Raw genomic sequence first — 23805 nt, forward strand, 5'->3', positions numbered from 1 at the left:
GTTATCTGAAAGCATAAAGGCCTGATACACAGAGCGTTTTCCTACGGGATTGCGTCATTATAAAAAGCTTCTTTGAATCAGGCCCTTTCAGATTTTCCTTTAGCAATGAAAAGCATGATCTATTTCCACCAAATCCTCCTTGTACCTGTAGGTGGCGCTGCTCTACTGAACAGAGTTCTCAACTTCAGGCAACTAAGGACCGAATGGCAGGGGGAAAATGCGAGAGGTTCAGACCAGACTTGTTGATCTCCGTTTAGGGCCGGAGGGGGAAGGCACGCGGAGAAGCGCGACTCTGCAGAAGAAGGGGCGCCGGGTGCAAAAGTGGAGGGGCTGAAATGATCTTGGCAGGACGCACCCAGGACTCTGCGCCACGGGCTTCGAGCAGGCGAGTAGAGAGAAGGATCCATGCGCCTGCCAGACGCTGGGCATCACTCGGGGGTCCGCATGCTGGAGCATGGGAAAGGAGGCGTGAGGATGGAGACAGGTGCGGCGCCCTTCAGGTGGTGCACCTGTGCGGTGGCTCCCCCCACCCCCCAAATTCCTTTCTGCGTGCTTTTTCGGGTGCAGACGTGCCGGGTGGCCCCACCTTTGCTCCCCGGCCGCTTCATGATATTAACCCCACGATCACAGACAGGCGCCCGGGCTTTGCTTTAAAGGCGCCGCGTGCTTTTTTATCCCCAGGACGTGCTCGGCCGTGCAGCCTGGGGAAGCTAATGTGATCACCTGAAACGCAGCGTCTATATTAAACCATGCTAATTAATGGCTAGCAATACGCGGGGAGTTGGGAATCGATCGCGCAAATCGTTTTCCAGTGGGGACCTGCTCGCTCGGCTTCTCTTGGAGGTGATATTTATCAACAGATGCTTGGGGGCAGCTTCCGCCGGTCCCTGCGGAGGGAAGGGGCAGAGAGCCGCGCGCGCTTGGTTAGAAGAGAAGGGCGCCGTCCCGGCTGTATAGGTGCAGAGGACGGGGTGGGGGGCGCAGGACGGGGCGAGAAGCTCCCCCACCGGGACACCAAGTCCTGCTGGGCGCACTATCTGTGCGGGGTGTAGGCCAGCTGCATGCCCAGGCCCGGTGCTCAGCACACTTTAATCCTCGCCTTCGGTCGCAGGCTGTATATATACTACAGGGCGCCCGATTGAGCCGCGACGCTTCTTTTCCCGGGCACTTGTCGCCCTCCTGCGCTGTTACAAACTTGTCGCCAGTCGGAATGCATATGTGTGTATTTTATTGCGGTAAATCATGAGCCACACGCACCAGCCACGCTTCGCAGCAGATAACCATTGCGTCGCATCTATCTTTCCACTAAAGTACACTTTTAAAAGAAGCGAGGGGAATCTTGAGGGGATTAGGTCTGTGTAATGCATGTTCCGTTTGGCAAGCGTTCAGGGCAGCAAGCGTCCATTCTTCTGTCGTCATACAAGCCAGTTATACATGTACACAATTGGACTAAAGAGTATTTTACTGTATGTTGAAAGGAACGAGGAGTACAGGGAGGCGGGGTGGGGGTGAATTTGGGGGATAACAATTCAGAGCAGCAGCCTCGGGGAGGGAAATGTAAATTGCCCAATCGTGTGCAGGCTTACTTTTCTTGCAGCCCAAGCTGCTGTTTTTTCCGGGTAACCTGTCCTTGTTTGTGTTTCTAGAAGACTTCTCAGAGGTTATTCCGCCGGTTTGTGAGCACCTGACCCACTTCCACCCGTCTGAGACTGATGTAATCCGCGCGCTCTAACTGCAGCGGTAATTAGCGAGCTGGAACGCGTCTTTTATCGAGCGGGGTGGCGCTGCAAAAGCACCGGGCTTTCCATGAAGGGCAGGAGTTAATTTACTCTTTGTGTCTGTGTGTCTTTATTGTGGAATGAAGGCTGAGGACGACTGAGCATCAGAATAGTTTTAGCAAGTGGAGTGCCTGCTAGGTCCGTGCGCAACACACATCTTTCTGGAAATAAAATAGTCCCTTTCCACTGCCCTGTGCAGGGAGCAGGGTTAGAGCGAGCGCGGCACAGCCTGTCCTCGGAGGTACCGTGGTCTTTGCAAATCCCTGCCTTCAGCACTGCTGGCGTGGACAGCGACCAGTCTGGCTTCGGCTCAGAGGATGCTGCCTGGAAAGGGCTGTCAGGGCCCGAAGCCGCTGCGCCTTGAGCAGATTAGACAGGCTTTTGGCCCGTCTGATTAATGGATAAACCGCCTGACGCGGTGTGAAGGGTGCTCTTGCGCGGTTTGTAGGTCACCGGGGTGCCAAGAATGCTAGCGGTGAAAATGACACCTCGGTTTCTCTTCTGTTTTGCAGCTTCCAGAATGCAAGGTGAGGGGGGCCGGATGAAGAGGACCTGGCCCTGAAGGCCCACTCCCTGGATCCATGCCGCGGTTCTAACACCTTGCAACGCCTTATGTTGTCCACAGACATGCCCGCGGGCATGAGCAAGAATGCCTCCCGATCGGCTACCTCCCTGCCCCCGGAGCCCATGGAGATCATTCGAAGCAAGGCCTGCTCCCGGAGGGTGAAGTTAAATGTTGGGGGGCTGGCCCACGAAGTCCTGTGGAGGACCCTGGACAGGCTGCCCAGGACACGGCTCGGCAAGCTCAGGGACTGCAACACCCACGAGTCGCTCATGGAAATTTGCGACGACTACAGTTTGGGGGAGAATGAGTATTTTTTTGACAGACACCCAGGGGCGTTCACGTCCATTTTAAACTTTTACCGTACGGGTAAGTTGCACATGATGGAGGAAATGTGCGCGCTGTCCTTCAGTCAAGAGCTGGACTACTGGGGGATCGACGAGATCTATTTGGAATCGTGTTGTCAGGCCCGGTACCACCAGAAGAAGGAGCAGATGAACGAGGAACTGAAAAGGGAGGCGGAGACCATGCGGGAGAGAGAGGGGGAAGAGTTTGATAACACCTGCTGCGCGGAGAAGCGCAAGAAACTCTGGGATCTCCTGGAGAAACCCAACTCATCAGTAGCCGCCAAGGTAATCTGCATCTGTCTCACGTGTGCACCAGTAAACCTTGCATTAAGTCATCCAGGACTGTGGGTCTGTGACTGCACAGGGCTTAGCAACAAGTAAGTGAGCAACAGTGACTATTGCTGAACAGAATGCAGCAAGTAGGTGAGCAATGGTGTGTGTGACAGCACAGAGCGCAGCAACATGTTTGTGGGCAATGGTGTCTATGACTGTGCAGTGTGTAGCAACAAGTAAGTGCGCAATGATATCTGGGACTGCACAGACCACAGAAACCAGTTAGTCAGAAATGCTGTCTATCACGGCACAGTGTGTAGCAGCAAGTAAATGGGCAATGGTGTCTGCAAGTGCACAGAGCTTTGCAACAAGTAAGTGGGCAACAGTGACTTGCTGAACAGAATGCAGCAACAAGTAGGTGAGCAATGGTGTGTGTGACTGCACAGAGTGCAGTAACCAGTTACTGCGCAATGGTGTCTATCCCTGCGCATTGTGTACCAACAAGTATGTGGGAAATGGCATCCGTGACTGCACAGAGCACAGCAACCAGTTAGTTGGCAATGGGGTCTATCACTGTGCAATATGTAGCAACAAGTATGTGGGCAATGGTATATGTGAGTGCGCAGAGTGCAGCAACATGTAAGTGAGTGATGGTGTCTATGACTGCAAAGAGCACAGCAACCAGTCAGTGGGTAATGGTGTCCATCACTGCACAGAGTGTAAAAATAAGTAAGTGGGCAATGGTGTCTGTGACTGCACAGAGTGTAGCGAAAAATAAGTGGTCAATGGTGTCTAGGCTTGAAGGGAGTGTAGCAACAAGTGGACCACATTGTCCTAAGTGGAGTAATGGAAGATAACCAAATCTGCAAAGGTCCCTTGAGCCAGAAAAGCGTTACTAGTATGTTGAAATGTTACATGATTCTGGAAGCAAAGCAGTCCATGGAAAGTGTGTCCATATTTTCTCAAGGAATGTCTGGTTGGAAAAATGAGACTATGTAAAAGTTTGAGGAATTGGGTTTTGATTTGCTGCTAACCGGATTTGCATGGATGTGTGTTGCTTGTATGGAACCCCCTGTAGCCCAGCTGTCATCTTTTGGTCTGGATTTTCACTTAGCAGTAACTTTTGTCCTTTGCCGTGTTTATTTTCATAAAGTGGCTACTGAATGTGCTACGATAGCCTAAACATTGGGAATGGCTCAGGGCTTGCAAAGTGTACTAGCCCACTTGCATTGGCGAGGAGATTTTTTGAAGGACGAGTAGCATTTGTACGGTTCTCGACCTAGTTGGAAAGTATGGGGATGTATTGAATGTTTATTTGACATTTAATTCAAACAAACTTTGCAGTAAAAGGTGCATGACAGTGTCACGGTGCATGGTGGGCCTTTGGGTGACAGCATTGCACCTGACATGAATTGTACTTACGGTGGTAGGTATCAATTTACACAAAACACTGTGAAATATTTAATCAACCGTCACCATGGGGTGACTGCTTTTTTTCTTAGGTCAAGTATGTAAACTAAGGCACTTGCCCTAAAGGTCGAGTGGGATTTTAAGGAATTTGCAAGGCCACGTTAACAGAAAAAAAAAAGAATTACAAGGCCTATGGTGCATTCTAATACAGAGAAATGTGCCTGCAAACATTAATTGTTTCAAATGCATTGCTAAAGACGTTGGCTTGACAGCATTCATTAGATGTTTCCCCCGGTGTGTTTGTTCTTTCTATGGTCAAGTACATTAATGTTATTAAGTGTTATTTATAGGAATTCTTCTGTTTTCACTTTTCACTTCTGATCTGAGTTGTGTTCAAATAGCTGTTATGTAAGTGGAGGAGGCAGCAGTGGAACCTTGAATCCATTTCCAACACTGGAATGTCACTCTAGTGCAACCTGCTGGACTCCAGATCTTTTGTACTACGACTCCCATGATCCCTCATCTTTGACTGTGCTGGCAGTCGCTGAAGGGAGTTGTAGTCCAAAACACCTGGAGAGCGTAAGGTTGCAGACCCATGCTATAGTGTATAACAGTTGCCATTCATGAACGTGCTGCTGTTCATACTGCTCCTGCTATTAAGGTCACTACTCCTGCTGTTGTTACACCTGCTACTGCTACGATGTGGACCAACAGCTCTACTACTAGCAGTAGCCCTACTAGTAGTATTTTTAATATTTGTAGCAGTAGTGTTAGTAGTGCAGGCAGCGTTATTATTAGCACTGTTTGTAAAATTACTTGAAGTGGCACTCCAGGTAGAAGTAGCAATTGCATTTATTGTGTTTGGTATTTTATTGGGATTTATGAAGCACTTTCACCAAAGTGCTGGACAAATGTTTACAAAATTCAGTGCACATATTCAGAAAAGATGGAAATACATATTACACGGGAAGAACATGGGTAATTTAAGAGTCAGTAAGGGACGAAAAGAGGAGAGATTTTAAGCGAGTATGAGTGATATGTTAAGAAGACGAGCAAATGGGCAAGGGGGTGGGGGTCCGGTACTTAGGGGCGAGGAGAAAGAAAGAACGGAAAAGGAGGAGGCACAGGGTGTTTGGGGACAGAGGAGAAGGTAGAGGAATTAAGAGGTGAAGGGGCAAGAGGGGGAGTGGAATGAGAGCAAGTCAGAAAGGTAGAGAGGGCAAGGCCACAGAGGCCGCAGAGGCACCGATTAACAATGCAGAGAAAGTGGAAGGAAAGACGGGAGTCAAATGGCAGGAGGGAGACAGGCAGAAGTCAAGATGAGAGAGAATAGCGAGATCCTAGTAAGAAAAGGAGATAAATTGCGGAGTTGTGGATGGAAGGAAGGAGGTAAGATGAGAGCAGGGAAGTCCAAGTAGGAGGGTGGAGCAGTAGTGCTAGTGGTAGCTGTAGTGTACAATAGAAGTAGCGGCACCATTATATTTGTGTAGTTGTAATAGTATGTACGTCTGCTCAAAATTCGGCCTGCAAACATGTGGTGATCACAAATATTTAATGGTCACTTGAGAGCTGCTAACCTTTCAATGATTTGCCAGAGACACCCTCCCCCTGGGATGAAACGCCATCTGTCGACAGAGCACTTAGTGCCCTTCCTGCAGGGAACAAGGTTTCTCTACGCACCATATGTATTCTGTTTTTAAAGCAAGACCTGTTCCTGCTAGCAATAGAAAAGATACATTCCAGTGCATACTGTGCCAAACCGGTAAGATACAAAATACGTTTTTCTGTTTCTAGTGCTAGAAATAGACAAATATATTTCTGTTTCTAGCATGATGGAGGTACTTGGGCCTTGCAGGACCAGACCCCCCCGCAGGAGAGTGGGGAATTTTCGATGTCTCTCTAGTTGATGGCTCTATCTCCTCAGGGGCATTTACCTTTTCTCACCTTCCCCCAGAAACTCAATGCCTCCAGAGCCATGGTTTTCTCTCTGCTTGACTAGTGCAATACCCTCTTCCTCAACCTGCCTCTTTCCTCCCTTTGCCCCCTTCAACTAATCTGATGTGAGACTTATCCTTGGCCTCAACCCAAGGACCACATCTCTCCAGTCCTAAAATCTCTACACTGGCTTCCGGGGACTGAAAGGCTCAAATTCAAGACCCTGCGCAACATCCACAGGGCTGTCTGTGGCCTGGGACCTCTCCACATCCAACTTTCTCTCCCTAGATACCTCCATGCCAGAGTCCTTTGGTCTTCTGGCTCCAACTCTCTGCACGTCAAATGTTTCTCCAAGCAGAGAGTGGGAGGTAGATCCCTTTCCTCGTCTGAAGCCTCCCTCAACAGCCTCTCTCACACCTCAGACTTATTTCTCCTCTTCCTTCCCTCTCCCCCTCCCGTGCTAAACTCTCCATCTGCTGCTGTGACTGGGGCCTGGTCCCTTCCAAATCATACAGGGGCCAGACCATCCCTCACCAGTCCCCCCAGCATCCCTTGCTAGCACTTGCCCACAGGGTCCCTTTCCTGGACTATCCCAACTGTTCCTCCTTGTCCAACGCACTCCTCCTACCCTCCCCCTCATTTCCCTGGTACTGCTGCTTCCAGCCAAAACCAACACTTCCCCACCCTCACACCCGGGGGTACCCCACTCCTGCACTTCTCCCTCTACCCCCGTGCACTTATCACCTTGTCATGCACTTGCACGGTAGTATTTTCACAAGGCCAATATAGCCGTTTCTTTGCTGTTTTACTTTTGTGATTCCCATCCCCCCGCGACCCAATCGTGTCTTGTGGCACCTGGAAACACCTGTATATAGGCGCAAAACAAATTTCCAATAAAATAAATAGCAGACTGTTGACCCTGCAGGACTCAGCTGCACAGATGATTCTTTGTAGAACAGAAAAAAGTTTTTTGCTCCTAGAAACTGTGACTCAGCCGAAAACAGGTGATTCAAAGTTTACTAGAAATAGTTTAAGAAGGACAGATATTAAAATTGGCAGTGCACTAGTCAAAGTACGAATAGTATTAGGATTGGTGTTGGCCTGTACAGCATCATTCAATTACACAGGCATGTGCAGAACAGAAGATAACACACACACACAAGTATTCCATACACAGTCTAACATTGCAGAGGTTTTGCAATTCTGCCCTCAGAATGACATCATCGATAATTCGAGCTTCCCGATCTTTGACTACAATGTGTCTTGAAACCCCTCTGTGGAAAACAATCCTGTTGTTGACACCTAAACACGGTCATTGTACATTGTAGGGAGGAATATACTTCATGAATTGACCAAATGAGTGCAAGGGTAATATACTACATTAGCCTTTGAGAGCCATCGAAAGGAACAATTGTCCTTCTTCAATGTCTGAACCGTGGCCGTGGAGATTGCCTCGCATTTCAAGTCAGAGATTCCATGTGCTCCATAGATAATACATTTACTAGAACTATTCATGTATGACAGTTACTGAAAGGACTCGATCCAAACCAAAGATCATTCAAGAAAAATACATCAAAATCAATGTTATCATTTCAACATACAATAAAATAAAAGTGTTATTTCCAGCTGGACTCAATTTATCAAATATGAGTTTGTTAAAGCATTGAACACATTACCATACTTTACTTTAAAACATATACTATTGTCAGGTGCCACCCAGGGCATCTTGAACAGTCCTAACTCCTTGCAAATTAAAAATGGAATGTAAGCGCTTTTTCCTAAGCTCCATAGACGTCTCTAGGAGGTCTGGGGGGGGGGCGGCTATAGACCTGGGTCTTTTGGTTGTAGCCCTGGATAGACGCTAAGGTGCTACAACCAAAATGCTAGCTAGCTCCGAGTCCCGACAATCTCGACATTAGCGTAGCCCTGGATCTTTTCCAGAGCTAGCAACACCCCTGCTAAGCTCTATAGTTTTCTTGGTCCAATAAAAAATGGCAATACCGGCACAATAGGCATTGAACATATACACTTCTTCTTTGGACTTGTCTAGGAAGAAAAAAAATCGTGTTATGATTGTGTCGAACATATTGTAGCAATGTACAGTTCCATGTTAGCAATACCACAAGCAATTACATTGAAAGACATTCTTTGCTGCCACTTCCACGTAGCTTAGAGTGTCCATGCTTTCTATGGGCTCTTAAAGCTATGTTTGGAAATACCTGAAACATTTCCTGTGGCCGCCTTCTGGAATAAAAGCGCGCCACTGTTGCCATCACAATGTAAGGTCCAGTGTTAGGGTGAGTGCATGTGATAATCTGCAGGACCAATAGAGAGACTTAAACATGGAAATGAGAGCAGCAGGTGCTTGTGGAAAAGATATGGACTCATTGGATGCTTGTGTAGTGTGGTACTTCTCCACATTCGTAAATGTCTAATGTACCCATTAGTAGGTAGGAGCCCAACACACATTCATTCATTTTGTCATTGTAAAGCGCCTTTCACCATCATTGTGGTTCCAACGTGCTGGTGGTTGAATGCCCTTGGAGGGACCAAAGACCAAAGTATGGTAAAATTCAGAGGTGCTATTATGCATGTGTGTATTTTGGCCATTAAAGTTATGAGAGGGTGGCCAAGACCCTGATTGTCACCCATGTCTGAATGGCATGTGGATGGGTGAAAGGCGGTATACTGGGAGCTAATCAGGAGGGTGTGTGTAAGAGAATAGGTAGTCATGTGAGTAGCTATGGTTCTAGTTTTTGGCATGAAAAGTAGCTGTATTCCTATGGCAAGGGTGTTGTGCAACAAGGTTTGAGTTGTATTTGAGCGCCAGTGTGTGTGGGAGGCCAAAGGTGTGCAGTGCGAAAGCAAAAAATTAGTTACCTATACATTCAACGTTGTCAACCCCATGGGTTATATCTCAGTATGTAAGGGATTTCAATCAGGCACACACCCAGGTCTCGCCTAGCAATGTAGTGCAGAATGAAACCCTTATTATTTTTTGTCTATAAGTTCAATATTCTGAATGATATACCACTCATATCACACCCATCTCAAAATACCCCACAGGTCACACTGAACCAGGAATCAGGCTAGTTTGTAAGGGTAGAGATTTATTTATGGTGCTAAGGGTAGAAATCTTGGCTGGATTTCAAAATATGCAAAACATGAAAAAATTAACCCTGCACACAAAACCAAGCCGCTTATTCCAAAAATATATTTATTTCAATACGAAAAGTTCTTGTGCAACCAACATTGCCAAATGGCTAAAAAGGGATAGGCATCATTCCCATGCCTCCCTCATTGACAAAACAGGTTATAAGGACACTCACCCCACCAGGGTGGAAGCCGCCACGCGTTCCGCTTGCTTACCAGGCTTCCTCAGGCTTTTCTATTCCCAAATTCGTGCAAACACTCTCTTTTTATAGAAACCAGACGCCAAACCGGCGTTGATACTAGGCTCCTCCCTTTTGCTTTCAAAATAGCCGGTCATGTGACCTTCGAAATGCCGTGGTAACTCATACATACAACCACGGCCATCTTGGAATGATTTCCATATAGCTAAGTATCAATGTAAATACATCCCGTTTCAGCAAAATACCGTATGGGAAAAGTTTCGGGAGAGCGCAAGGGAGAAGCTGCATATCACCAGCCTAATTTAACATACTGGTGTCTCTTTACAATTTCAAAATGAAAAATAATGTGTTTATGTGCGCAAGTGCGCTGATATTGCATTAAATGGTTCCTGTTTTAATCACTCATGATAAAAACTACAAACCATTACACCCCATGGCTTAGGGTTCCCATAACAAAAGCCAATAAAGGGCGCAGCGCATTACCTGTTGGGGAACCTAATTACCTATTTTTCATGATACGTCACACCTCAAAATTGAGGTTGTGCTTTAGAACGCCTGAACCTTACATCAAAGTTGCAGGGAAAGCTTCACAAATCTATATGCTCTATGAATGGTAAACGGCATAAATGCCATGGTAAAGGGCCAAGGCGGACAATAAAGTGCAATATGCAATTATAGCAGCAATTGATCCAACAATATACGTGGGACCTTCTAATAAAGTGCGGATGCATCATCATAGCTTCCAGCATGTAATATCACAATTGCATATATTATTTCATAATTACATCCCATAGTACACTGCAAATTCAAATAAGGAATTTTACAGTGTAAAATGGTCTGTCATATACTCAATGTAAGAACACAAACATTTCCGGATCAATGTTCAATCCCAGGGGTCTAAGTGTGTCAAATGTGCAGATTAGTGAAGCTTCTAGCTGTCTTAATTTACGCTCTCGATTTCCCAGTCTCTTATGTACTGGGCTGTGAGCAAGACCCACAAATAACATTGCTTTCACATCACCTCTGTGTTTCTCCATAAAATGGCCCGTAAGGGGATTAGTGAGGTCCCCATTCTTAATGGATCTGTAGTGTTGTAATATACGCAACTTAAGGGCTCCTATAGTAGATTCAATGTAGTGTATATATAATGTAGTGTATATATATATATATGGGACAGCAATCACCAAGGGGTGAAAATGGCCCTCATTACGACCCAGGCGGTAATGGTTTAACGGCGCTGTAAAAGGCGGCAGTGCCGTTAAACCCTTACCGCCTGATTACAAGGTCCCTTTGCGGGACCCGTACTTAACGGCTGGTGTAGACCAGCCGTTAAAGTGGGTGCCGCAAAGGGACCTTGGCGATAATTACGGCAACCGCTATTAGCGGTGCCGTAATTATCGCCTTCCCCATTCCCATTATGCCCTATGGGGCAAAATGGGAATGGGGAAGGGCAAATGGTGAATGGGGAATTACCGCCCCCGCCAACCTTGTGATGGGGGCGGTAATTCCGCCATCCACCATGGCGGAGACCGGCATGGACCATGGTGCTAATAGCACCATGGTCCAACGCCAGGGTCGTAATGAGGGCCAATATAATTAAAAAATAAGCAAAGCAATTGAGCTCACTTATACTAATGCAGAATCGAAACACAGGAGAAATAACTGTTTTGTTTTGTGCACAGATAGTGTTTAGGTAAATGTTCCCCCTGCAAAGTTTTGTTTAAATACAAATGAGCAATCCTACACCAATGTGAGTAATCAGCAGGTATTCAGGAATGAAAGGCAAGTTCTACAATTTATAGGCAATCTTCCCTCCCCAAACAAGAGAAAAAAAACGTTTTGGCAAATGACACTTTTAAACTGACAGGTGAGAATGGCTTTGTAAAATAACGCAAAAGGGTGCAACATTCTTAAATGGAGAAAAGTTCTAAGGAAAGCAACTCTAAACAAGTCCTAACACACATGAACAATAATATGAACAACAATGCACACTTGAGATCAGGATGGGATGGAAGAAGCACTTTGAAATGGGCAACTATTGTAATGCTCTTTACTTAGGCACCAGCCGCAAAAATATCAACAAACTACATTAATTCAGAATAATGCCATCAGGGCTGCCCTCAACATTCCCAAAAAGGCGCACATCTCTGAGACCAGACGCAAAGTACGCTGGCTCACAGTCGAGCACAGAATATCATTCAAAACTCTGGCCCTCACACACAAAGCCAGGGCTAACCTTGCAGCAGCTTACCTCACCAGCCAACTTAGACCTCACACTTCTTCAAGACCACTCAGAGCAGCACAAGCTAACACCATGTCCATACCGAGATTCAAACTTCATAACTCGGGGGGAGCTAGCTTCCCTGTACAAGCTTCTAAATTATGGAACACAATCCCTGCGCTTTTGCGAGCAGAACCTTCATTTAACCTATTCAAATACAATACAAATTGTTGGCTTCACAACAAGGACTCTATGACAGCCTAACCTCCTGATCCCAGCATGATTGACTGCTGACGGTACACTATTGTAATTATATATTTATCTTAGACTATGTATGTATGCATTTACAATACTAAGTATGTACCTACCTGTAACTGTAACGTAACCTTTGTTAACTGCTTTTAATTGTAACTGTAACCAGATCTAACTTACGCACCCCTATGCCCCCGGGCATGGCTGCGCTTTATAAATAAAATAAATACAAATAAATACAAATACAAAAGACACATGTAACTTTGGCTAAAATTGCAAATTCGCAGAAAACCTTTACTATGCGATATTGAAGAAAAGTGGGTCGAATACACTGTTCCGATGCGGTTTTTAGGTGTGGATGTAGCTAAGGGTCTTAGGTATCAGTCAGAGTTGAAATTTCTTTTCTGTCTTTAAAATTGAAGAAGTTATAGCGGTTTTGTGAGAGGCGTTTTTGCAAAATAGGCGCGTATATGTAACAGAACTCTGCTTTTTAAAAATGACAAATGGGTTTTCTTAAACTATATTAATGACTATGAAAAAGAAGAGTCCACACATGAATCTTCACGGCTACGTGGCCAGCGCAACCATTCACGTGATGGATCCTCAATTTCTTCTGGGATTTACTTTAGTTACTCAAAATCACTAGGGAATTATGGTTTGTAACACAGGTGAGACAATCAGCGCAAGAAGGATTCTAACAATACTATGGTTCTGAATTAAAGATGGGTTGGGTTGAGATAGGGATAATATAATACAGATCTGCTATGGGTTCCTGTTGTCCCTGTTATACTTACAGTCCTTTATAATTAAATTGGACCGTCAGCTCTTGTCATTAGATGGACCAGGTCTACCGGCAGAAAGGCACCCCTGGAGGGTTTTGGATCAGCGGCACGGTTCTGGTCAATTTTGAACTGTGCCTCAGGCTGGATTAGGATGGGACCTTCTGGTTGCTGGCCATGGCAGATTACAGTATGCAAGTTTCAGTGGGCAAGCCTTGATGGTAGCAATACAAGCTGAATCAGAATTATTCTTTTTAAGGTCTGTAAGTTTGCAATTGAGTCAAGCTAGCAAGAGTTTCAGCAATGCTAAGTCTGGATTCTGCAAAGAAATCTGGATCTTCAAGACATTCTGGAGTCAGCTACATGATGAAGAGTTCTGGAATAAGGTGCTGCGCTGACATCTGGATGGGTTCTGGAAGCAGTGTGTTCTGGAAGCAGTGTGTTCTGGAAGCAGTGTGTTTATGTGTAGTGAAACCCCTATATTTATCCATTACAACGTTTATGGCGTGGGCAGAACTTCAAAAACACACCCCCATGTCTGTGAGTGGCTACAGGCATGTGCTCTGTCCTGGTTGGAAGTCTGAACAGAGCTGTCATTTTTACAATGCAATTTAGGAACGGCCACCTTGATTTTGACCATAATTTAGCTTTCACATAAATACACATTTTTACAATTATGCCCACTAGTAAAATCGGGCACATACATTTCATATTTGATTGTCTATCTCCGCATTCAATTCCCATCTTTGTCCAAGCTGTCTTGATCATTCCACGGATTTTTAGCAATTTCATCTATAACAGTTTGGATTAATCATTTCTAATTCGATACATCTCTGGGCGCTGATCAGTGGATCATGTACATACAATTTTAGGTTTGCAACATTGATCGTTCTGCTACAATAAGACATTTTTCATAACTTTGGTTCCATAAATGGTACACGTTTCCTCAATGTCTTCAAATCATAAGCCTGAAATTAGTTTAATGTCTACCAATTTTCAGATGTGTTCCTCTTTAGGTTGCTCAGTTGAAGAGTTCTAAACTTTAATCAAACATAAGGATTTAACATCAAAGATCTCCTTTGTAACCTCCCCTTCTCAGATAGCAGCTGTCCAGTCTTTTGATCAGGGGGTGTGTGTTGCCTGCCTGGAGGGGGGAAGTTACTGCCCCTCCCAGCAGAGGTCAATGCTCAGCCTGTCCTTTGTTCTTTGGCCCAGCCCCAGACAAAAGTCTACTGAGGTCCCATTGTACTGCTTGTTGTCATTATGTAGGAACCATTAGTATCACTTAAGCCTTCCTGTAGCAAGGAAGTGTCAAGCTGAGATGTCAACTTTCCCAGGCCAGGCACTGTCAGATCAGAATTAAATAGTGACTTGGCTCCAGACTGGGTTCTTATACATTAAAATCTTTTCATTTCTCATATAAAATACAATCACAGTTCATAAGGGATTTGGACATTTTAAAAGAATTAGCCGCTCACAAACATGCTTTAAATAGGTGAATTTTTCACTTCCTCAGGAAAAAGAAAACACATTTAAAATGGGGTTGATAGCCAATTTCCTTAGGCAGCTGTCAGGCAGTGATGCCTGGATTCCTCTGAATGCCTGTAGAATCCGTGATTTCAGCACACTTTCCTTTCCCTAATTCTCTGGGAAAATGACTGAATCTTTAAGGGCATTTTCGGATTTTGCCCTTCTGTAGCCTTGTTTCAGGTGGCATGTGCCAGATGACAGATGACAGCAGTGATTCCTGTTTTTACACCAACTTTGCCTGTGTGTGTGACAGGGTGTGCAGCTCTTTGGGGGTTATTAACCATGTGCAATTGTACAGATTTAGTGTGTATGGGGGCTATTGCCTCCATTTTTGGCAGTTTTCTTTCCCCATTGGAAAAGGGTGCAGGGTGGCGCATTGGCATGAGTTGAAATATCCCACACACAGCAGGAGCAGTGCTTCATCTCACATAGGATCTAACTGCAATAAATACCCACCCTCATAGTGGATCTTAGAGTGATACATTGCCCATCCCGAGTCCTTCAAGTGTGATAGAATTCCTGCCTTAAATGTCTATTTGCTGCAGCAGTGCCCACCCTCATATGCTTTAGAGTTACATACAGTGCCAAACTCCAATAATGATTCAAATGAAACTACTTATCCTCTTCCAAATTGATCCAATTGCTTGACCTAATGGTGCATTTCAGTGTGCTATGTTGCCCTCCCTCACAACCTAATTGAGTGCAATACCTGGCCCACTCTCAGAATTTGTATCAAGTACAACATACTGGAGGTCCTCTCGATTTCTCCAGATGCCAAGCCCTGTCTGCGTTGCTGGCCGGTGGTAGGGGAAGAGATAGGAGGGGTTTGGATAGCTGGCTCAGGGGGAAAGTGTGTGGGGGCAGAGCTCAGAAGATAAATGAGGGATGAGGCAAGGTAACAGAAAGGCACGTCAGAGGGCTCCTCTGGCCTTAAAGCTGTTTGGCATGGAGGAATGGGTTCGGAGCATCTGGGATGGGTGTGATGATGTGTGACACAGTCAGGTTGAAGGCTGCCCATGGCCTAGAATGTTCTGACAATCAATTATACTATTGTGTTTTTGTATAGTGCTTCATGGCAGACTCTTCCCACTTCAAAGCACTGTAACAACAGGTGCTACTTACTTAGGGCCATGTTGGAGGGTACTTGAGTTTTCAGTATCAGATCGATGAAACCATAAGTCAATCCTGCCACAGGAATTGAACTTGTAAAGTGATGGCTGCCCTCATGACTAACACCAACACTTAAACCGTGTAGCTCTACACCATCAAATGCTTTTAAATGTGAATACAGTTAATGGTGTGTGTCTGTGTTGTGGGACCTGGGGTTCAGCACTCTTCATCACAGTAAACGTGGGCATGCCATCAAATAACATGTTTTGCCGTTGATGACGAGGATAAGAACCGCATAATGGATACGAGACTATGGGGGTCATTACAAGTTGGCCAGTAAGGGATACCAGGCACTGGTAAGGAGACCGGTGCCGGTAATCCCTTACCGCCCAATTCCGAGGTCCCTTAGCGGGAACTGCAAGGGACGTGTGGTGGGACCACACGTCCTTTACGTGCCTCGTTAGGGGACCAGGGCGCTAATAGCAGGCCCGTAATTAGAGCCTTCCCCATTCCCATTGAGCCCTGTGGGGGTTCAAATGGGAATGGGGAATGGCATTTGAAATGGGGACTTACCAGGTCCGCCTAGGGCGGAATGTCCCGGTAAGTCCCCACTCCACCAGACCGGACCCGGACACGATTTTAGCGCCATGGCTACCTCCAAAGTCGTAATGAGGCCCTATGAATGGATGGGCAGGAGACCATTGCAGACATGTATTTGGGAATATCAGGAAGAGTAAAAACACAAAAGAGATTAAACAGTCTCTCTCTCCCTGGGTCTCTCTGTTGACAAGATCACAACGTGAATCAAGTAGCTGCTACAGGCCACTTTCAAAACAATTACCAGTGAAAGATATGCTGATCTGGTCACTGGATATGCCAATCACATGGCCACGTTTGGACAATTGTTTCTGTGAAGGTACCTATGCCTGCACTCTGCAGGTGGAAGGCATGCCCCTGGGGTTGCTGTATGCCCTTTGCAACCTTCATAGCCTGCAGGATTTGCAGACTCGAATTTGGACCCAGGATGGTACAAGGACGAAACATTTTAAATCCTACCCCTTGAAAAGCATACCCACACATCTTTTTTTTTCCTCTATTGCCACGTTGCGTTTTCCCTCTCCCTCTCTATCTTCCTCACTGTGTTATAGCTCCTCTCTAGATGTCTCTCGCTCCCAATCCCCCTCTTTCTCCCATTTCATCTCTCTCATGCTTCTGAACCCTCTCTCTATTTTCCACCATTTGCTCAATAAGAGGGAACTGTCTGTGCAATTCACTGCTTGTGAATTTACAGGTAGAATGTTTGAATGATAGGTAGGTTCATGGGGCTCTACTGTTAGTATTGTGGTAAACATAAACCTGCTTTTTAAATACATTCTAATTTCATAGAACAACCTGATTATGAGTGAGTATCACATGTATGCATACGGCATGGGATACAGATAAAGTAATGCATGGGGTAAAAACCCATATTTATCCCAAGTCACAAAGTGCACAGAAATGTGTAAAAACGACTGTGTTAAGCATTATTCTGAAAAATATTACCCTATGACTGGACTATTCAATAGCTAAAGAGTATTCCATAGGAGATTCCTGGATAAGTTCTGCCATCTTCACTACCTTCTTCATCCTAACATTCACCCTCCATATGATTAGTGTGACGAATCTGGCGCTATTGTCATTGATTCTCTGGAGGTAAGCTTCCCTTACGTGGCCAGGGAAAGGCAGAAGCTACCTGACTCTGAATCCTTAAAAAAACCTGAAAAAACTCCAAATGGTAGATGGGTTTGGAATTCGGCTGTATGATTATTACACATACTGGACTATCAAACCCAACCAGCGCCTTTCCAGTCCAAAAGTTTGTCACTCCCCCCACAATGATTATTACACACAGCTGAAAATGTCAAATACATCTACCATTCGCTGTGAAAACAGTGAACACAGGGAGCAGAGATTGCGGGGGTGTCCCCCCATACCCTTGTTCACTGTAATCACATTGGGGTTGTGGGGGTTTCCCTCGCGACCTTCAACAAAAAGTTAAACAAAAAATAATAGGACCCTGCAGCGCTGGTTCTCCCGCACGGAACTGAAGGGAATCAGCGTTGCAGAGGGATGGCGGAGGCATCGGCACACAGAGAGGTGTGCCGCCCAAAGGTAATTATGGGGTTGGGAGTGGGTTGGGGGGAGCGGGTAGTCAGAATTGTCAGCGGGAGACAAAACCAAAAGTTATTTTCAAGCAAATAACTTCCGTTTTTTATCCTTCTGACATTTTGTTATCAAAGAAATCACAGATATATACCTGACTCTGACTCTGGGGGTGGATATCTGCGGTTGGACCACATATGGGAGGATAACCTCCAGTGGGGCAAAACAAATGCATTAGATCAGAATAACCCTTCACCTATATCTCTTAGTAACACCTATCTGCCTTTTCCACATTCTAGTATAATATATTGTAATGTAAAGGTAGACTCTCCAATGATAGACCCTGATAACATGGCAGTCAAAATCCCACTTGATATCCATACAGATTTTTTCAACATTTCAACATACCTGTATGGCTTACTGTAGTGTGGAACAAGAAAATCCAGGTTTTTCCAATCTCTTGCCCTATGTGCCCCTCTTCCCCCATTTTAGTACTGAGATGAGGAAGAGAGGTGGAGTAACGAAGATGACTAGATGCAGTAAGCCAATGCCGCATTCTAGCCCTACGAGGAGGCTGACTGTGGCTGGGAAGTTTAAAACAGCCAACGCTGATCCTGACTGTAAAGAGTAGCAGAGTCAGAGGCTGTCGGCGGCTAGTTAAAATGTCAAGCGTGATCTCAGAGACAAGAGAACTGTAAGCAGCAGCGCGGAAGCGAGAGAGTGCGGTGAGGGAAGAGTCTGTGCTTGAAACAGCCTGCTGACCGGTGACCGGGAACCGTGGATTAAAATAAGCTAAAATAAAGGTGGACCGGCTGACAGGATGCACGCCTAGCCATTGGACCAATCAGAGAAGCTGAAAGGGAGACTCCGGGACTGACAGAGCTGTCTCGTAAGCCCAAGGAGAATGAATGGGTTACAGGAGCATCTTCAAATGCTCACAGTGTCAAATTGAAAAAGTACGGGAAACCAAGAGTGAATATTAAAAACAGATAATTGAGAACTTTCTGAAAGAAGGGTGACAACCCAATGTGTTGAACAAGGAAGAGGTACTTATACAAACATTATTCAAAGTAGGGCAGAAGTCGAGTGTTTAAAAAGTCAAATTGACAAACATATCGATAAGGTTAGAGGATAAGCAGCCCAACCAGTGAAAAGAAGAACTGAAATACATATGAGGAATGCTGAGAAAGGGTTTAGAACCCCATACTCAAAAGAGGGAAATAATATTAATGCAAACTTTGACAACAAAGGGTCAGTGACCCACATTTGGAGTGCTGTGGTAAAATTGATAAGAGAAATAGTGAATGAAGAAAGGTAAAGGCCTGCCAGGTAAGAAGTAAAATCATTTCCTGGCAAGAGAATTAACCAGGAGTGAGAGGTGAACCAATATCCTGGCAGGAGAGTAAACCAGGAGTGAGAAGTGAAACATTGTCCTGGCAAGAGAGTAAACGTGGCATGAAAAGTGAAACAGTATCCTGGCAAAGGAGTAAACCAGAATGGAGAAGATAAGTAAAGTAATATCCTGGCAAGGGAGTAAATCAGGAGTGAAAGCAAATGAACCTGACATTTTGGATACTAAAATGAAGACTCATTCCCTTTTTAAGGACAAGAAAGAAAAGCACAACATACCCTGGCATGAGAGTACACCAGGGGTGGAAAGTGGATAAAGTATGAGAAATTGACCATTGTAAAGAACTACATGACAGAAGGAAATTCACAAGAAGAATCATGCCCTTTTGAATATAGTTGAAACCACAAGGGAAATACATTTTTGAACTGCCAAAGGGACACGAGGGGAAAGGAGACCCCTTTCCTGGTGGAACATGTATCACCTTTCTGTTCTGCACGTTATGTTGAGAGCTTTTTAAGCAAGCTACAAGTATACAGCTAACCACAAAACCCTTGTGCGTGCACGTCATATAGAGTTTAGATTGTAAGGGTCAGCTTAGGAATTTATTTATTTTGTATAGCGCGCTTACAGCCCACGGGCATCGAGGCACTGTTACAAGATGTTTGTAGGAAAATTTGATTAGGTGGATAAATGTGACCGAGATGTTCTCTTTAGGTATAAGTGCAATACAGGTAGGTGACTTTAAGCAAGACACGTAGGTAATTACATACATAAGAAGTGAGCCAACAATAGTATTACAGCAGAGATAACAGTCCATTCATCATACACTAGTAGCCAAGCAGTTTAAACAAAAAGCTTGGTTTTGATGGCTTTACGGAATGCATGGTGGGACTCGATCATCCTTAGGTGGGATGGAAGGGCGTTCCAGTGTGATGCGGCCATTGTGGGGAAGCTTGAACCCCCAGTGCGCACTTTCAGCATCTTGGGAGTGATGACCATGTTAGAGTACCCCTTTTTGAGAGGTCTTGAGGAAGTGTGTTTAACGATTCTTTGAGCAAGTTAAGGTGGAACCAGGTCATGGAGGCATTTATGGGTCAGGGAGAGTGTCTTGAAGACGATCCTCTCTTTGACTGGGAGCCAGTGAGCCTGCCTCCTCACCTCGGAGATGTGGTCTTTCCTTGAGGTGCCTGTGGCAGCCCTAAGGGCGTTATTTTGCACAGGTGGAGCTTGGCTAGGTTTTTACATGAAGTCCCTATGAGGAGGGCATTGCAGTAATCAAGCCTTTAGCCAATTATTGCCCAAGCGATGGTAAGGCAATTCTGGAGGGAAAGGAAGGTCTGGCCGCGTTATGGACTTTGGAGTAGTAAGCGGAGGAGGAGGCAATGTCGTTAACCTATTTGTCCATGGTCAGATCCGTGTCTAGGTAGACTCCAAGCGTCTTGACATTGTTGGATACCTTGATGGTAGTGTTGTCAATGGTGAAAGACATGTACTGCTGGTCAAGATTGCCCAAAGTGGTGGGTGAACCAATCAGGAGGATTTCTGTTTTTTCACTTTTGAGGCACAGCCAATTATCCGCCATCCAAGATTGGATTGTGGAGTATATGGTGGTGAGGGTGATCATGTCCTCTCTGTAGTTGCCGGTGAGAGGGATAAGCACCTTTGTGTCATCCGCATAGTTGGTATACGAAATGCACAGGGAATCAAGGATACTAAACAGAGGTCTCGTGAAGAGGTTGTATAGGGTTGGCGTGATACAAGAGCCTTGAGGGACTCTGCATTTGATGAGGCTGGGGGTGGCACAGGCTGAGTCAGAAAAGACTTTCATAGCCCTCCCTTGGAGAAAGGAAGTGATCCAGGCACAGGCATTGGGGGAGAAATTTGCGGCAGTGGCGAGGTGGTGGCAAAGGGTGTTATGCTCAACCAAGTCAAAGGCCGCCGACAAGTCAAGGAGCAATAGGAGCGCAGGTTTGCCTGAGTCTCTAAGATCGTCCATTTGATTCTTTAGGTCGCGAAGGGCCGTTTCGGTACCATGTCATGGGTGGAAGCCAGACTGCCGCAGGCCCAGGAGATGGTTATCTTCCAGAAATTTTTGGACTTGCAGGTAGGCTGCTTTGTCCAGGATTTTTAGGAGGAAGGGGACAGTGGTGATGGGCCTATAGTTCCCTGGGACCGTTGGGTCGGGGGAAGGTTTTTTAAGGAGCGGGCAAACCCAAGCTTTCTTGAGATCCTTGGGGATATGGCCAGACTTGAATATGGTGTTGATAAATGCCGTTATGAAGGGTACGAGGAGGTTTGCTGAGTCTTTAATCAGTTGGGCCGGGCAAGCATCGCCCTTTCAGTCAGAGGGTTTGATGGATTTTAGCAAAGCCATGACTTCAAGTTCCGTCATCTCTTTGAAGTCAAAAGGGGTGGCGGAGTAAGACTTGTTGGCCACAGACTGGTCATTGTGCAAGTTGGCTATGAGTCGACTAAGGGCTTTTTGATGGCCCTGAATTTTGGTTTGGAGAGTATTCAGTTTGTCTAGCATAGCCGACTGAATGCTGTTACACCAGTTTTCATCCTTAAGGAGGGTAGGAGGGGGGTGGAAGGCTTTTCCAGCTCTCTAAAAATTGTGAACATTTCTTTGGAGCCAGATTTGGCATCATTAATCCTAGAGTTGAAGGATGCAGCTTTGGCTTAGATGATGTTGGCTTTGTAGGTCTTAGAAATGGCTTTGAAGGCACTCCTGGTAGCATCAGAGGAGTTGGCTTTCCAAGCAGAGAGTGTTAACCTTTTTTTAGTGCGTTCGTTAAGCAATTCCTTAGAGAACCAGGCGTTGGAGTGTTTGACTCTCTTCGCTTTCTTGAGGGAGAATGGGGCTATAGTGTCAACAGCTTGGGAGATGATGTCTTTGAAGGTGTTGGATAGAATTTCAGGGTTATCGGAGAAAGGGGCCTGCAATGCGGGCACCATTAGAAAGGGTGCAATGTTTTCAGCAGTGAGCTGACGAGAGCTCCTTGCGAGGGCTGCAGAACAGGAGGCAGTAGGTTTAGAGGGGCCTTTTTTAGGTAGAAGGTTGAATTGGATATAATGATGATCAGACCATGGGAGGAATCTTGGACACAGGACGGAGGATGCTCTTTTGTTTCCATCTTGACACAGACGTTCCTTAGTTTTGTTGAGGCATGAAAACCCCTCTTAGAATTAGGGGTAGATAGGATTTCCCCCAACCCTTCTCATTATTTTCTAGATATAAAAGTCTATTACAATCATTCAACATTCCTCTGTGACTTACTCTTGATCCCTTTACAGTAGTCTGTTACGCTGACATCTTTTGGTTTGCAATATAACCAAAGACAGTTATTATATGTCTTTCTTTAATAGCATCTATAATTTCCTAAGTGTTTGATTTGTCAATTGTATACATGTACTCAATGTTACTGGATGCCTTTACCAGCTACTAGTGATGATTGTTGCTATTAAGAATATCATGTTGAGAACAATATATATATTGAAACGTATTGTTTTAGTACTTTAAAACAATGTCTCGCCGTAAATATATTGAATTACTTCTGTTGGCTGAACACATTTTTGTTGGCCTCATACTTGTGATGAAACCTGTTTGGTAGTTTGCAGACGTACTGTGATATGTTGTTAAGCGGCTTTGAAATGTCATATGATCACATGAATGGCGATGACGCCTAACTTTCAACATCATTCAACAGTGTATGCTTAATCCACTCAGGACAGGAGGGGAAATGGGATCTTACTTGGACGGCTTTTACATCCATATAAGTAACCAAACTAATTGAGTTGATTGGCACGAATACTGTGCAACTTGACTATGTTTACAGCAAAGGCAATTTTGTATGCGTAATTTAAGACTTTAACAATGATGGATTATGCAAATGAAACACAATCTTCTTAAATGCCTGACATACTGGCCAGAAGCAACTTTGGGAAATTGGATCCACCTGGAGGAATAGAACACCTTCCCGGGGAGCTGCGTTCAGACTGATAAGTAGCTGAGTGTTGACTGACGCCTTTTCATTAGTAGCTAGTCCCAGGAGCATGGATAATTCTGTATTTCTAGATGTTCATTAAAGACCCAAGCAAATTAAGGATGTCCACAGATGCTAAATACCTCCTCATCTAGTACACATATGGAAACTTGGTGATTAATTAGGCGATCCCCTGCAGGGCTTGTTTACTCGAAGTGGCAAGGGCTTCTGGTCTGCACGCATCATGGGGTGCTGGCAATAAAGTCCATCTACAGCATTATTTATGGACTGATCGCTAAAGCCCGTTCTTCAGTGTGATCAATCTACAAGGGGATTAGCGGAAGAGTACTGACACCGTAGACGGAATGAGCCCCACGGAACGCACAGGCACTGTTCTACCTCACTAGGCTGTGAACCTGCTTTAGTAGGTGATACAAATGCTTAGGAAAGTCGTACTGATTAGCCGACTTGGTATTTGACTTCTAATGAAACTAACAGTAGTTCAGGGCAGTGTCTTATTAATTGGAGGTGCAGCAGTAATGAACACATGCTTAAATGCATTGGTGCTATTTACTGCTAGCCTCTGCTTCTCCTTTGTCAAATTATCTGCAGCCTGTGTGGTATAGCACATTTCACTGTTGATTTTAGTTTTTTGCTCGTTATTAGGACTTTGACGATAAGGGTAGCCAAATATTATCCCCTTTAAGTAAGAAAGCAATGCAGGCATTCACCCCACAAGGCGCGTTGTAATACTAATGGGTTAGTTAAACACTCTTATG

General features: G+C 45.2%; 1 protein-coding gene across 2 annotated transcripts in view; it reads left to right on the forward strand.

Moving 5' to 3' along the window:
- The first annotated feature begins 218 nt into the window (after positions 1-218).
- KCNB1 (potassium voltage-gated channel subfamily B member 1) overlaps positions 219-23805 on the forward strand; it is a 984796-nt gene continuing 961209 nt past the window's right edge. The window contains exons 1-2 of one of the 2 annotated variants that reach the window (XM_069651273.1): positions 219-484; positions 2291-2972. In XM_069651273.1, the coding sequence (XP_069507374.1) occupies positions 2391-2972 (582 nt within the window). In that variant the 5' untranslated portion in view covers positions 219-484; positions 2291-2390. The remainder of the gene's footprint in view (positions 485-2290; positions 2973-23805) is intronic. The other variant, XM_069651272.1, reaches the window with a different exon arrangement.

The sequence above is a fragment of the Ambystoma mexicanum genome, chromosome 3p, assembly GCF_040938575.1.
Source record: "Ambystoma mexicanum isolate Mex_15411 chromosome 3p, UKY_AmexF1_1, whole genome shotgun sequence".
In the NCBI taxonomy this organism is placed as follows: domain Eukaryota; kingdom Metazoa; phylum Chordata; class Amphibia; order Caudata; family Ambystomatidae; genus Ambystoma; species Ambystoma mexicanum.